Below are 15,528 nucleotides of genomic sequence, written 5' to 3' on the forward strand. Positions count from 1 at the left end.
ACAAACAAAATTATTTGTTTTAATAAAATGACCCGATATGATAATCTTTTTAACAAAAAATTAAAAAAAATGCTCTCCATTGTTTTTAGTTTTCTCTAAACTGCATTTTTGGCACTTGACGAGTTTCTGAAATAATCGATTCCACCGAGTATTCATTATAAATAGATATTAAGTTTTAATTTAATTTTTTTTTATTTTTTTTTTGTTATTAATCAAATATATATCGTCACCAGTTCGAAAACGCCCTATCTCAGAAAACTTTTCAAGAACGCCCTACTTCTGAATTTTATTGAAAAACACCCTATCTCAGAATTTGGTTGAAAAACGCCCTGTCTCAGCTGAAAATACATTAAAAACGTGCTGAGATAGGACGTTTTTAAATCGGCAGTAGAGATAGGGCGGTCTTCAACCAAATTCTGAAGTAGAGCGTTCTTGCAAAGTTTTCGGAGATAGGGCGTTTTCGAACTACCTGCCGAAACAGGTCGATCTTCCACTCAGGTATCGATATGTAATACAGGCAACTAAAATTTTAATTTTGCCAAAAACTGAGAAATGTTATTCTACCACACGCATATGTATGTATAATTAATGATTAAGTATGCTACAATATAGGAATGCTCACTTAAATAATCTAATGTTTACTTATACAATTCATAATTCCCTTTCTTCAGTGTTATTTTTTCGGACATCCTCTCTTCAACCCAGTTTTACATACAACTTACATGCTTACTTATTCAGGTTAGCTACAGCAGGTTAGTTATAAAAGGAAAATAGTTAAACAACGCTTTGGAAGGCAATTATGTACATATGTATGTACCGTATGTAGGTACTATTAAAACACAATTTTGTATATTTTTTCGAAAAAGGTTAGCTTTTATTATTTCTTCGTAAATCGAAAACAGTGTTTACGCAAATCAGTATCTCAGTAACACATAACAGAATAGGTAAAATGATCCAAATTAATGTTAAAAAAACTTCATTTTTTACATTATATGTATTTGCATAAACTCTTACAATAATTAGTTTACACACACAATGGTATATATTTATATTCATTTATTTTAAGCGTGAAAAATTCGAAAACTTATTTTTCGTATAGGACTCGCAAAGAACGTTTAGGCATTGTCATTTCAGGCTTATGTTACATTTTAAGCATTGTTCAAGTTTGTTCGTGCTGTGGAGGTGGTTGTTGTGGCTTAAATTGATACGGCCAAAATTTTGCTGTTGGTTTCACTTTAGCTAGGTAGCTGCTGATTTTGAGCAAAAAACAAAAAAGATTGTAAATAAGGGGCTTTGGCATAGTTTATGTTTTTTGAAAAATTGGCAAAATGTACAAATGCTGTTGTTAGTTAAGTTTAGAAAATATGTTTGTAGCTGTGTGACTATGTACATATGTATTGAAATGTATGCTTTTAAGATATTTAATTATAGTTCTTTATATTAATTTTTATACTATTTATTGCACAAAATTGGTTTTTTATGTTCGTTTTGTTCGTGGAACTAGTTAATTTTTGTTATTTTTGTTAGACTGTAGACAAGCCAAAGAAGTGCTCAATTATTTGTCAATTACCAAAAAAAAAACTAAAATCTGCTATGAATTAAAATTTGATTAAAATCTGGAGAAGCGTGGGTGTATCAGTTCTTGACAGGATGGGCGGGTGTATTTTGTTTAGATAAACTTCATATTCGAGAATTTCAGAATGTCTCATAAAAGTGCTTAAATTATTAAAAATGATATATTAAATACAAAAAAAAAGAATGATATAGACCAACAAAACCCGCCGCATCGAAAAATCTCTGCTTGTAGGCGTTTGTTTAGAAGTGCAGCTCATGTTGCAGACTAGAAATTCCTAATTTTTGCGTTACAGAATTTTCAATTATTTAGAAGAAAACTTGTGCATCAAGCAGGTCAAGTGACATATTTTAAACAGAGGCTCAATAACCTCAGCAAAAAAAAAAAATAAATTTATATAGTAATTTGCAATTCCTGCAGCTGGCAGCTAATTTGCAATAATTCATGTGCATTTAATTATAAATAGATACATCCAAATATGTATGAATTCGTAAATATGTAAATATGTATACCTATTTCAGTAATTACTAAATTAGTGCCAAAAATATTTTTTGCGATTTTATATTAAAACATTTTCTTTTATTATTATAGTACGTTTCATGTTAATCTTAAGCAATATTTGTATTTATTAAATTAGCAGCAAAATGAGAGATATTTAGAAATTACATACAAGGCATGTATTTACTTTTCTAGCGGTTAGTCATAATTGTTATAGGGTAAAATGTTCATATAAAAAATAGTGTGTAACGAAAACGAAAGACGTACAAAAGTTTAATTTTATTATTTTTTTTAACACACATGCCAAATAGCTCGTCTTATGTATGTCACAAATGAATTAGGGCCTTATTTAATCACACACACACACGCACAAATACATACTACATACGTATATATTGAAATTTACATTAGAAGATTTATATGTAGCAAAAAATTTGACAAATATTGTATTTTTTACTTAAATGCATGTACTCTGAATGTGTACATACATACATACATTTAGTATGAAAGCAAAAGTATGCACATACACTCATATATATTATACTTAAAACTAAGATTAAAATAACTCAATTAAAAATATGTATGTATGTATATGTAAGTCGGAACGAGTTAATAATCATCATTTCAGCAATGCAGTGCAGTTAGTTTCAATTTCGATATCAAGTACTATGTATGTACGAGTATTTACAAAATGCAAGCAAATTTCGCTATAATCCACAGGCAGCGGCGACAACTCACCCATCATTCAGCTTGCGTCGACGTGCAACTGCGCTATTTTTAATTATTTCCGATATTTCACGACCGCCCGAACTTTCACCTTCCGACGTTGACGCGATCGTATCAGCAGCAGCTCTCAAGCCCGCAGCACCGCCGCCATCACCACTGCCACTGCTGCCGCCGCCTCCTGCACCAAGCGTTGGTGGACGCCCTAAATTCGAGAGGTTACGCACCAGGCTGAGTGCATCGTCGTGTTTTGGCGCGGCAGTGTGCTCCTCGCCACTTTGTTTTGTGCGCGTGGCATCATGCATTGTTGCCGATTTGCGTAGATTTGATACAGAGGCATGTGTTGAGCTATTCAGTCGATTCTTTAGCTCGGAACTCAAGTCCATGGGCATGAAGCCAACACAGCCGGATTTCGATTTGAGTATGCCTTTAACATGCGGTGGTGGCGGCTCGAAAGCCGACTTAGTTGGTATTGGTGGGTGGGAAGCTGCTGTGCGGAAGAGAAAGGTGAAAATTTGATCATTATTAAAGGAAATGTAATGTTTAATGTTGAATGGTGTAGAGGGTGTTCTTTATTATGCTTGAGGATGATGTTGGCTTGCATTTAAGTTCCTAACACATGCTTTGTTATTAACAAGAAAATAGCAAAATTTGTAAAATATTTAATGCGTGTAAATAAACTTAAAAAAAAAAATAAATGCATACAAACTAAAAATAATTACTCACGACTTTTACTATGCCAAATTATATGAAGTTCCCTTCAAGCCAAAATCCATAATATTGGTTTTCCATGCAAAAGTGCCTCTCGAACGAAATGTAGCGTTAATATTGTAATATATTTACGCGTATAGCACTGAAATATCGCTAAACATTTGCCATTTTCTAATTTTCAGTTTCCTTTTTTAATAGTAATATAGTAAGTATATCCATCGATGTGTCTATTATCGAACGATATCGATGATCCCGATCGGGGAAAAAAATTTGTTGCGCAAACTCGATATTCATGAAAAATACCAGGCGACCAGCATAGTACTGCTGGCATGATTGCTGGCATGGCTGCTTGATAATCAGTGCCTACTTTAAGGCGCAAAGTAAACTATGACACATGCTTGGCGCGAAAATGTAGCCACAGACCAGGGCTGCCAACTAATTTAAATGCTCACCCAGTGTTCGCTAAAAAATCTAACAGTTTTGCTTGTATTGCAAATCGATTTTGTTATATTTTAAAGTTTTCTGCTGATTTATCCGATTTTTTCGCGTTGAACAAATCAGTAGAGGCCAATAAAACTTTTTTCGTTTCATTTGTTGACATTTTTTATTTATTTTTGCTTTAGTTAGCTTAAGTTAATCGTATTTTTCATATTTTGCATATTTCATAATTTTTCATAGGTTTTGTTTTTTTAATCTTTATATTTTTTATTTGGTTTTCATTTTATTTTATTTCACCCACATTTTTTTATTTTAACTTTTTCATATATTTCATTATTTGCGATAGTTTATTTTAACGTATTTAATTTTTACTAAATTTTTGTGTCATTTTATTTTATTTTATTTCACTTAATGGTTTTCATATTTTTCCTTTTAAACACAAATTTTGTTCGGAAAAAATGTGTTTGAAGGGCAGATAAATTTTGAAACCTACTTGAAAAAAGCACGAAAGCAATTCAAGTGAAAAATGATTTTACTTTTTTGAATTTTGTATGGAAATTGGCAGAAAATAAAAAATCATTTTCCATTTAAATTACTGGCGAAACCGGCTATGATTTTTCTCTCCTTAAATTTATATTATTTTATAATTTTTATTTCATCTTTTTTATTTTTTATTTGGTTTTCTTTTATTTTATTTTATTCTTGTTTATTTTATTTTATTCCACAAAAGTTTTTTATATATTTTCATGGTTATTTTTAATTTTGTAGCTTTTTATTGTTTTATATTTTTATTTTGTTTTTAACCTTTTTTTATTTGGTTTTAATTTCAATTTATTTTATTTTATTCTAGTTTTATTGCTTTATTTTAATGATAACTAGTTTTTTTCATACTTTGTATATTCCATGTTTTTTCATGGTTTTACTTATTTTAAATTCCATTATTTTATATATTTTGTTTTATCTTTTATATTTCTTATTTAGTTTTAATTTATTGTGCTTTTATTTAATTTTACCAATGTATTTTTTTACATTTTTCATTATTTTTCATTATATGTTATTTAATATTTTATATGATTTTTAATAGACCTTTTATAATTTGCGGTTTTATTTTCATTTTATTCCTTCATTTCTTTTTTGTTTATTTCAAATCTTTTTAAATTTAATTTTTCTCAATTTTTATTTTATTTTATTCATATTTTATTTCATTTACTTTTCTATGAATTTTTTTCACTTTATTCCTTTTGTAGTTTTGATATTTATTCTTTCTTCTTAATTTGTTTTTTAATCTTTATGTATTTTTTTCATATACATATCGTCGTTTAAAGTACAAAACCGCGTTTCGTTGCTCTGCAAAACCGCGTAACTGACATTTGCTGCCAAAATTGCTCACACAAGCTCTTGGCTTAATTAATGCGATTGCTTTATAAAAAAAGGGAGAACCATTTTGAGATATGAGTATTTTTACTCTAGAAAATAATTTATGCAACCTCACATACGCGGTTTTGCATTTTTTTTTTGATACGCGGTTTTGTACTTTAAACGACGATATGTATGTATATCTTGTACATTAAAAAAAATTTAATTCAGTTTTTAAATTTTTATTATTAATTTGATGAAACTGCCGTTATTTCGTCTCATAAAAAACGTCTGCAAAAATGTGTCTCAACTTTCTTGAGATTCGAAAAATCTTAAAAACCAAAAAAAAAATAGTTTATCTGTTAAATTTAATACTTCATATCATTTATTTACTTCAACTCGCTAACATTTTCGCTTGAATATCGATTAATATGCACATAAAATATACATCAGTTACTAGCTAATAAAGTTTCAAGGTAAATAACGAAAAAAAAAATAATTAAAAATTTAAAACTTAAATAGCAGATTTTCATGCTGCATTATTATTTATGTATTTAAAATTAATAACTGTAAATATTTGTGTATAAAGGAATGTAACTATTTAGTAATTTATGTATATATGTATGTATGTAAATATAAGTATTCAGCACTTATTAGGTTCGCATTAAATATTTCATATTCATAAGTATATATTTCAACTACTAATTATAAACTTCATTTCATGTATGTATGTAGGCATAATTTTTGTAGTTATTAAGTTGCACTTTTTTGTTTTTTTGAATTTTCCATAGTTAGCGAACAAAGCAACAACGCAAATTGAATAACATTTGACGCATACAAGCGCAACGTATGTATACATACACAATAACAATACAGAGAGCAACATAAAAATTGAAAAAGTTATGCATAAAAAAAAAAACGTGATTAATAAGCGTTTAAATGCATTTACAAAACAAAAACTTAATACTCGTAGACAAAGTTGTATGTTGAATATGTATGTGGATACCTGGTAAGTTAGATTCTGCTAGGTTTGTCTATTAACACCATTACAATACAATTAAAACAAATATTAGATAAACTAGTTAATTTTAAATTATTTTCAGTTGTAATGTTTAAAGTTTGTTGACTTTGCATATGTATGTTTATCTTAAATTCACTTGTATTTTGGGTTTAAAAATATATTTAGATTTTTTTTTTGTTATAATTTGACAAACAAGCTTGCACAGCGTATACATACATATTTATAATCAACGCAAAATCACAAAGAACAAATTAATTAGTACATATCATCTAAGCGCAAAAGCTGTGTTGCCAAGGGTTAAGAAACGACTTATTAAGTTATTTTTCATTACGTTACGTGAGCTTAAATTCGTATTTTTTTATTATTTGTAAATTCACTTCTTTCTTAAGTCCGTGCACTAACAAACATTTTAGGTATCAATTAAATTTAATAATAGTTTAAGCGAACACAAATGTGCTTTGAATGTCTAAGCTTTAAAGCACAAGTGCGTTCAAAGTGTTAATATGTTACACATACGATGTTGAGCAAAACATGCACTGACAGCCAAATTTATACCAAAATAAAATTTTAAATGCTAATTTACTTTATAAAGCATCTGAAATCAATTTAATTTTCTAAGGATAATACTAAGTTCAGATGGCCAGCTAAATTGAACAATTAGGAAAATAAATTTAAATTAAACGAACTAAATTTAAAAACAACAAATAATTAAACTTATTATATTGAGTAAAAGTTGTCACTCAAAACTGTAAGACTTGGTTAAGAAACGCAAAAATATTCAAATAAAATTACGATGCCGATTAAATACGCGATAAATAAAAAATGAAATAAAATTCATTTTTAAAACTGATAATAAAAATTCAAAATTGATGGCAGTTAATTATTATGAGTGTGAGATTACTAATTGAGTAAGCTACATAAATTTATTGTGAGTGAACATGAAATTTAATAACTCAATTTAGCCGACTGTTTGAACATAGCATAAGGATTTTAAGGTCTTTAACAAACAAAAAAACAAAAAAACGCTAAAGCAGCTAACGCATACTCTCATTAAAAGTTGTTATGCGCCTTTTTTTAGAACACAATACATCAGTTATAATTATGGAGTAGTTTCAAATAATGACAATTTACTAGAACACTAAAAAAACCAAAAAAATAATAATAATTATATTTATAATATTTAACGTTTTTCGTTACAAATATGTGTGTACAAGTACAAGAACATTTTCTTAATCGTTTAGTTTAATATTTTTTAATCTAAGTAATTAACACATGGTTGCATTTCGATAACACTCGCGCATATTTAGCTAGTAATAACTACATAGCATAATTATTTTGTTTTATTAAATGTTTCTCGATTGCTACTTTATTGGATTTTCTATTCGCTTCACATTAAATGAATGAAATCTTAAAGCGTTTATCAAAATTTTCACTCAAGTTCGTTAAAATTTTTTTTTATTTTTTTTTTTTCGTTTAAGGCTTTTGGTTGTGGTAGTCGAAATAGTTAATCAAAAAAATGCATAGCAGCAAACACAAGGAAAAAAATATTTAATAAAAAACAAATATTTTTTCGTAGTCTGCAACAGCAAATGAGCAGACCAACCCTATTTCACTTTTTTGCTTCACCTGGACGCTTGCTTCCGCTCTAAATACAATTGCAGAGCGCTAAGACAAGAGTCCTGCTGGTGGAATTTTTTCGAAACAATTTTTTTTCTAATTTTCTAACGGTACATTAAAATATATTTGCGATTCGTTTAAGTGTAATGAGTGCAAAAAATAAAATGTTTAAGCAAAAATTTCTTTGTGTGGCAATAGTAGCGGTTTCTTCGAGCGAATATTGGGCATATGTGCTATTGCGAATTTTTTAAAAATAAATTGAAAACTTTTTTGTTTAATAAATTTAAGTGTTTACAAAAAAATCATAAATTTGAGACATTTTCTTTTTAATTTTTTAGTTACTTTTTCCAAAAAGTGTACAAAATCAATTTTTTTGAACAAAATTTTCTAATACAAACATACGTATGCAATAAAAGTCTTGTTAAATTTTAGAGGATTAATATTTTCACCCAAAAACTAATTTTGACAAAAACAAATTTTTAAAATAAATAATTTATTCGTGTGAAACGAAAAATTTTAAGTATTTTCAGGAAAAAAGGAAGCAAAAAACCCCTATTTGTGAAAAAAACACTACTTTTCAGAATTTTTTAATCAAAACATAGAAAATTCGCATTTACGCCCAACCATATACGAGTACATATTACGAAACCAAGTGACATTTTCGCGTGAATCAAAAGCTTTACGAAAATAGGCATTGCATACTTTTAGGCACTCCGTATAATGGGATTGAGTTCGAAAGCGCAGTGAAAAATTATTTCACTTTACCTTTTAAGCTACTATGCGCAGGTGACTTGACTTCGAAATAAACTATATCGCACGACAATAAATCTTTTGCGAGGATTCAGATACCAAACTAATATGAATACCTAAAAACTTCACACACATTTCATCGTCTAATCATAGCCCTGCCCTACAAAACTCAGCTACTAATTTGCCAACTTCAAATTCATAGTTTTTGTTTGCTTTTTGATTTTGATTTTGTTTCAGTATTTTCGTTTTGGTTTTACTTTCTGCTGTTGGTTTTTTGCATCATAAATTTTTCACTATTTTTCGAATTTTTCAAATAGATTTAATTTTGAATTTAATAATAATTTAACAATATATGTATTATAAATTTTAAATTCTATATCCTTTTGGCAAGCAAAACATTCCACACTGTCGTCGTCGCACAGTTCGCCACATTCAACGCCTAGACTGCTTTTCTGACTCTGCTCATTGACTAATCAGCATTCTTTGCATACCAGCGCACACGCGCGCTCAACTCACTTCCTTGCGCGCTTAATTGATACCCAAGAATATACGCTCAAACTCTTTGGACGCCAATTGCAATTCTTCTTTAGTCACCACAATATCCTCAAAGCGCTTTACCTCCGGCAACGGTACGCCATGTGTCAGTGTTAGCGCACGCGCACGCAATACACGCGCGCGTCCTGCGCTCGGTGTAACTTCATGCGCCTGTGCACTCGTTGCCGCTTGAACGCTTGAAGTGGGCGTGAAAGTGACGTTAGTTGTGTGGGCGCGCTGCCGTTTCGCCATGTCGCGGCGCCTTTGCGACGCGGTAGTCGATGTCACGCTCGATGCCGCGTGCCCAGCAGCGCTGCCGTTGGTTGTCTCGTAACTGCTCGCCGTAGGCGGTGTGTAGTATGCTATATTTGTGCTGCTACGCACATGATGATTGAGCGCCTCAAGCGGTGTCGAGTGCGCGGCACTACTGGTTTCCATTGGCGTTAGTGCGCTCACAAAGGAGGCGCCATTCATTGTGTGACAAAAATCTGGTGGCGGTAGCGGTGGATACTTTGGCGCGCTCCGCAGCGTTGCGCTCTTTTCGCCAGCGTCCAGTAGGCGCGCACTGCCGTTCGAGGTTGCATTATTGTTTGCAGCTGCGGTTGACGCCCGCTGATTGTGGCTGCCTGCGTTGGATGTGAGTCCAAAGTACTTAGCAAACTTTTCGTCTATAATCGAGTTGCGCGGCGTTGTAGACGCGCTGCTGCCGCTGCTGCAGCTGTTGTTAGCACTGCCGTTTAACTTGATGGCGGCGCTGCCGCTATCATTTGCGCCGCTAACAGCGTGTGTGGTGTGACGCTGTAACATTAACGCCGACAACGAAGCATTGCTCATTATGCGCGAAAACTTCTTGCGCATCTCCACCACGGGCGAGCGCGTTTGCTCTGTCACGCCAGAGGCGCTTGGTGAAAGTATTAACAGCGGCGCTGTATGCTGTGTGTCGCAGTAGTTATTCTCCTTGCCAGAGTCTGCATTGTTGTCCTCGTTGCTGTTCACGCGTGCCGCCAGCTGTGCCGCATTGCCATTCTGCAGCGATTTGCTGAGCGGCAACGAATTGACGTCGCGCTCACCGCCACCGCCACCCCCATTGGCGACATTATTTTCCAGCGCGGCGAGCGCGTTGTTGTGCGGCGTCGATTTGTGATCATATTTCATGCACTTCGAGTTCAGCTGGTGGTGCTTCTGCTGCATCTGCAGGCAATTCTCAATGAATGGTGACTTTATTTTGCCAATTTTCTTGAGCTGTGGCGGTGGCTTGCTGCCCAAATCGATGCTGCTGCATTCGCTATCGCAGGTGTCGTTGTTGCTGCCGTTAGCCATCATGTGACTACCACTCATGTTGTTGTTGTTGTAGTTGTTGTTACTGCTATTGTTATTATTGTTGTGCTGATTGCTATTGCGCTCGTTGTTGAGGAACGTCTGCGGCAAAAGCAGCTTGCCAATGGTTTTCATTTTGATGCGGCGCGCAACAGGCGTTAGCGCATCAGGCGAAGTTATAGCTGCAGTCGGCGCCGTGGCCGGAGCTGGCGCGGACATGTCCAAGCGATGCGCCAAAACCGATGGTAGTAATGTTTGTGAGCTTGACTTGGTCAACTTGATGAATGCTGAAGTCTGGTGCGATGACCTATACGCGCTTTCCACCAACTCATCGTCGTTATGCTCCTCCATCTGCAGCGCTGAATCGATTTCGTTAATTGAAATAAGTTGTGGCTCCAATAACGGTGGCGAATAGCACTCCATGGGTGTGGGCGTGACGCTGGCGCTGCTATTGCTAGTGCTGCCGCTACCGTTTAAGCTGCTGCGAGGCGTGAATGTGAACGAATTTTGGTTGGTGTAAGAGTTGGCGCTGCCACAGCGGTCGGTGGAGAAATAGTGCTGCGGTGGGCTGCGTGTATAGGAATTGGAAGCACTGCGGTTGGCCGCCTCGGCGAGGTTGGTGAAGAAGCGTAGCCGCTCGGATACTGGTAGCGATGTGGGCTCTGCGCTTATCCAGAAGCGATGGAGTGCGTAGAATAGTTTTGTTGAAAGATAAAAACGAAAATGCATTAGTCTTTAAATGATGTGTCGATGAGAGGTCTACAACTACCTACGTGGCTTAGTTTTGAGCGGATTGCAGGGGTTTGTTGTTGTTGTTGTTGTTGTTGCTGTTATCGTTGCTATTTTCGTACGCATACTTGCTGCACGACGAATACTATTTGTTATGTGATATTAACTTTGCATTTATTGTTGTTGTTGTTGTGCTGCTTTAAACTAACAAAGTTGCCTAACTCTGAAATGACCTTAATTTTTTTTTTTGATAAAAATTCAACGATCGCACGCGCATTACTAAACTTTTAAAATGGAAGAAATATTTACACTTTTTGGGTTTTCTTTTTCGAAAAGCTCTTCCGCGATATTTCTTTAGAATCTTTAAAAGTACTATTCAACTCGCTTTCGTGCGGCAATCACAACTGACTTTAATCAACGAAATTCTAAAACTCCAGTTCTCACCAGTTGCATAAAAAAAATAATAAAAATAAAAAAAGAACCACTTAGGGAAGGAAGGTCATATCGAATAACTCATAAAATCAGCATGCGTCCGCCGCTACAAAATGCAATGCCATAAACCCTTCCAAGCTTATCGCCAGCTGGCAAATATAAAGAAAGAAAACCGCCCTTTCAATTCGTCGTCGTCACTTATGGCGTCGCGCCCAGCTCTTTTGCTCTGTAGCTTATCGCTTTAGTTTGAATGCTTTGTTTAATTTTTTTTTTTTGCATTAAACTTAGACACACATACGTATGTACATACAAATTCCGTTATCCTACAAGCATTTATTGTATATGCAACAATTTTTTGATAAGCTATACTACTTTAGCTGAGAAATGCCGCAATGCACTCACTGCAACTTTTGTTCAAAATTTTGTCGTTTTCTGCTATAAATATAATCGTAATGTCCAGAATTGTTTTAAATGTTTTAAAGTAAAATTTTGGATGACAATAATTTGACACACATCAAAACACGAATGAAAAAAAAAATACAAATATGAAAACGTCAATGCCATGCCGACTGACTTTTCTGAGTGAAAATATTAAATACCCAGTAGTATTTGGAATCATCATTCGATTGGATCGACAAATGCCTTAACTCTTATTTAACTTTTCAGCTGATTTGACAATCATAATCCCCATCAAAATATTCCTGAAGAAAAATATATTGCGTTGGCCGATATATTAGGTTACGTTACGTAAATTAATTTTATACTAACAGGCCTATTCTGCGCTAGTAATAAAAAGTTTGTAACCGGTAAATAAAGTTTCTGTCAATCTTTAAACCCATTTCGTATTCTGTGTACTCTTGTAACCGGTAAATTTTGTTACCATCTCATTATCTAGTAACAAAGTATTGCCCCGTGAAATATGCAATGCCAGAATTTGCACAATTCCGCATAGCTGAATTGCTGAATATTTTAACTGCATTACCAACGTACCTCACGCATCGCGGTGACAAGAACTGGTAACATTTTTTGGTAACAAAATTTTCCGGTTACAAAATCTTCGGTAACGTGCAGAATAGACCAGTTAATGGGATGAATAAAAAATATATGCAAAAGTAGGTTTTTTTATTACTTTATTTAATAGTACGATTTTTTAGCTTCCAAAATAGAAAATAAAAAGTTGCTAATTTTTTGCACTTTTTGAAATGCGTCTTTGCTAATGCATAAAATAATTTATTCATTTCTTGTCTGTGCCACGACGCACGAATTGTTCGATTTTCAAAAAAGAGGTGACAGATTAAAAAGCTTGACCTTTTGATTTAAAATAAAGGTTTATTTTTTTAGAGTTGCCACCTGTTAAAAATTTAAATTCAAATTATTTAATAAGTTAAATGAATTATTAAAATATTGGTATCAATCGAAATGGGGGTAAAAAGGGTTAATTTCTTAAAACTACATGCAGCAGGGTTGCCACCTGTTTAAAAAATCAAATTCCATTCGACCTACGGTAATTAGGTACTTGAATTGCATAGGTATGACCATATGGTAGTTAGAGGTTTAAGAAGGTTACAGCTTACAAATATTTTGAAGAGGGTTGCCACCTGTGTGTAAAGTCAAATTTAGTTAAACTAAAATAATAAAATAATAATTGTGTCAAACCAAAGGTCTACGACATCGTATTTGTTATTTTATTACAAATACATACATTGTCAATCAGTGATTTGTTCTGATTACATTCCTTTTAAATTACTAGACTCTTAAATTAACTCAGGAATGTTTTTACTCTTCACTTATTTCTTGGTAAATATGTCCAATTTTTTCTTGTGTCTGATATCCATATTGATATACATATTTCACAGTGACCTTATTCCCTTAATTAAACGGAATTCGATTTTTTAAACATGTGGCAACATTTCTACGTATATTTTAGAAAGCATTTTCAACACCATTTCAATTGATATCCTTGTTGTAATATCTAATTCATTCAACTTATTAATTGATTTTAATAAAATTTGTAACAGGTGGCAACCCTTTTCAAAAAATTAAAACTTTATTGCACATCTACAGGCCAAGCCCTGTCATTGGACACCTCTCTTTTTAAAATAGAGCGAATTATATGTAAATACCTATATAAATGCTACAAAAACCCAAATTTTCAACTTAAAACTGCATTTACAGTGGAGGCATGCAAGTTATCCAAAAACCAATGCGCATTTTTGAATTCAGCGCTCTCAAGTTCATTAAGAAACAAATTTTCATTCAAATCCGTCCACAATCCTATTTGTGCCCACATTTTATATGGAAGGGGAGGCACTGTGCGACGTGTCGGTACATAGTGTGTATGTATGTATGTATGTATGTACGTATGTGCATTCTTTTTGCAAGCACTGATACCACGTAACGAAATTTTTCTTGTTCATATAACAAGAAATTGCGCCGATTAAAATAAGACGGAAGCATAATAAAACATAATGATAATAATTGAAAAACAATAAACAAATCGGGAAAATGCAAAGATTTGCAAAAAAAATTTTGTTGTATTAATCCAATTCTCATTTTTGCATTTTTATTAGCAACCGACAACCGGCAGTTTGGCTAAAATTAAAAACTGCTAGCATAAACATGCGCACAAATGCATAATATACATATGTATGTACATATGCGCATTAGCGTGAATCTTCAAAAAAAAAAAATATATATTTATTAATAGCCAGTTTCACGAAAGTAATTTAAGGCTGCATTTCTTTATTAATTCTGAACGTTTGGAATAAACTTTTTTGTTTACTTATTCTTTAGAATGTTCCTGATGATATTTTAACGTATATTTCAAACGCATTCTGTTTATTCCGGCTGTGAAATGGGATTATCCTAAGTGAAAAATGTTTTCTTTTTATTTGAATTTAATATGGAAACGGGCAGAAAAAAAAATAATTTTTCACTTAAATTTATTTCGGGAAACCAGCAGTAAGACTTATGCCAATTTTTTTTTGGAAAAATAAAAGATGTATGTGGGCTGGGCCGATTTGAAAATAACTCCAAAAGTTTTATTATTTTGATGCCCTTGATACAATTTTATTTATTTTTTTCTTTAGAAAAAATATTTTTAAAAACTAAATTTATTTATATAAAACTAGATTTTTGCAGGTATTTTCAAATAGGTCTAGCTCACGTAAATTTGTAATATTTTACCGAAATATTTCGGCGCAAGTTTTAAAGTGTAATAAATTAAGAGTACTGATTTATTTTTATATGGAAAGTGATGCACCCTAATGTACGTACATTTATACATATGTATGTATACATGAATGCTACATATCATGTTTGAGTAATCGGTTATATGCACGAGCATTTCGTCTGCCGCAGTGGCTGTGGTACCCGTATGGTTAATTTATGAGTTAATAACAAACCCAGAAATGAGTAGAAAAAATTAAAAATAAATGAAAGAAAAAAAAACCAACTTTTCTTTGTACTATTTTTGTATGTTTGTGCGAAATCAGAGCAATATTGCTTAAATAATAAAAAAAAACGTATTATGTAGTACATATTAGTTATGTATGGATGTGTATGCATTAGAAGCTTAGTAGATACATATGTATGTATGTATGCGGCTGTTGATAATAGTAAATAAGTAAATAGTAGAAAACACAACAACAACAACAAATATTATATATATATATATATATGTTTGCATAGCATGCGCAACAACAACAACGTGCCATGTTATTTAAAAAAAAAACAAATATGTATATAAATGCAAAATAAATCGAATCAATTCAAAAAATTATAAATTTGCATTCCATTTAGTTAAAATAAATAATTTTACTTAAAAATA

At 32.5% G+C, this 15,528-nt stretch overlaps 2 protein-coding genes across 2 annotated transcripts; both read right to left on the reverse strand.

Annotated features, from left to right (window-relative positions):
• Nucleotides 1–959: 959 nt before the first annotated feature.
• LOC118754651 lies at nucleotides 960–4,118 on the reverse strand. The gene is made up of 2 exons (XM_036489539.1): nucleotides 2,810–4,118; nucleotides 960–1,247 (listed from the first exon to the last, which is right to left on the reverse strand). Exons 1-2 carry the CDS (start codon nucleotides 3,184–3,186, stop codon nucleotides 1,160–1,162), a joined length of 465 nt encoding a protein of 154 aa, XP_036345432.1. The 5' UTR covers nucleotides 3,187–4,118; the 3' UTR covers nucleotides 960–1,159.
• A 4,904-nt stretch (nucleotides 4,119–9,022) lies between these two features.
• LOC118754650 (myb-like protein A) lies at nucleotides 9,023–11,991 on the reverse strand. The gene is made up of 2 exons (XM_036489538.1): nucleotides 11,312–11,991; nucleotides 9,023–11,200 (listed from the first exon to the last, which is right to left on the reverse strand). The coding sequence occupies exons 1-2, from the start codon at nucleotides 11,391–11,393 to the stop codon at nucleotides 9,216–9,218; spliced, it is 2,067 nt and encodes a 688-aa protein (XP_036345431.1). The 5' UTR covers nucleotides 11,394–11,991; the 3' UTR covers nucleotides 9,023–9,215.
• Between the last annotated feature and the right edge of the window lie 3,537 nt (nucleotides 11,992–15,528).

This window comes from Rhagoletis pomonella, unplaced genomic scaffold (genome assembly GCF_013731165.1).
Source record: "Rhagoletis pomonella isolate Grant_MI unplaced genomic scaffold, Rhpom_1.0 Rhpom_scaffold_04320, whole genome shotgun sequence".
Classification (NCBI taxonomy): domain Eukaryota; kingdom Metazoa; phylum Arthropoda; class Insecta; order Diptera; family Tephritidae; genus Rhagoletis; species Rhagoletis pomonella.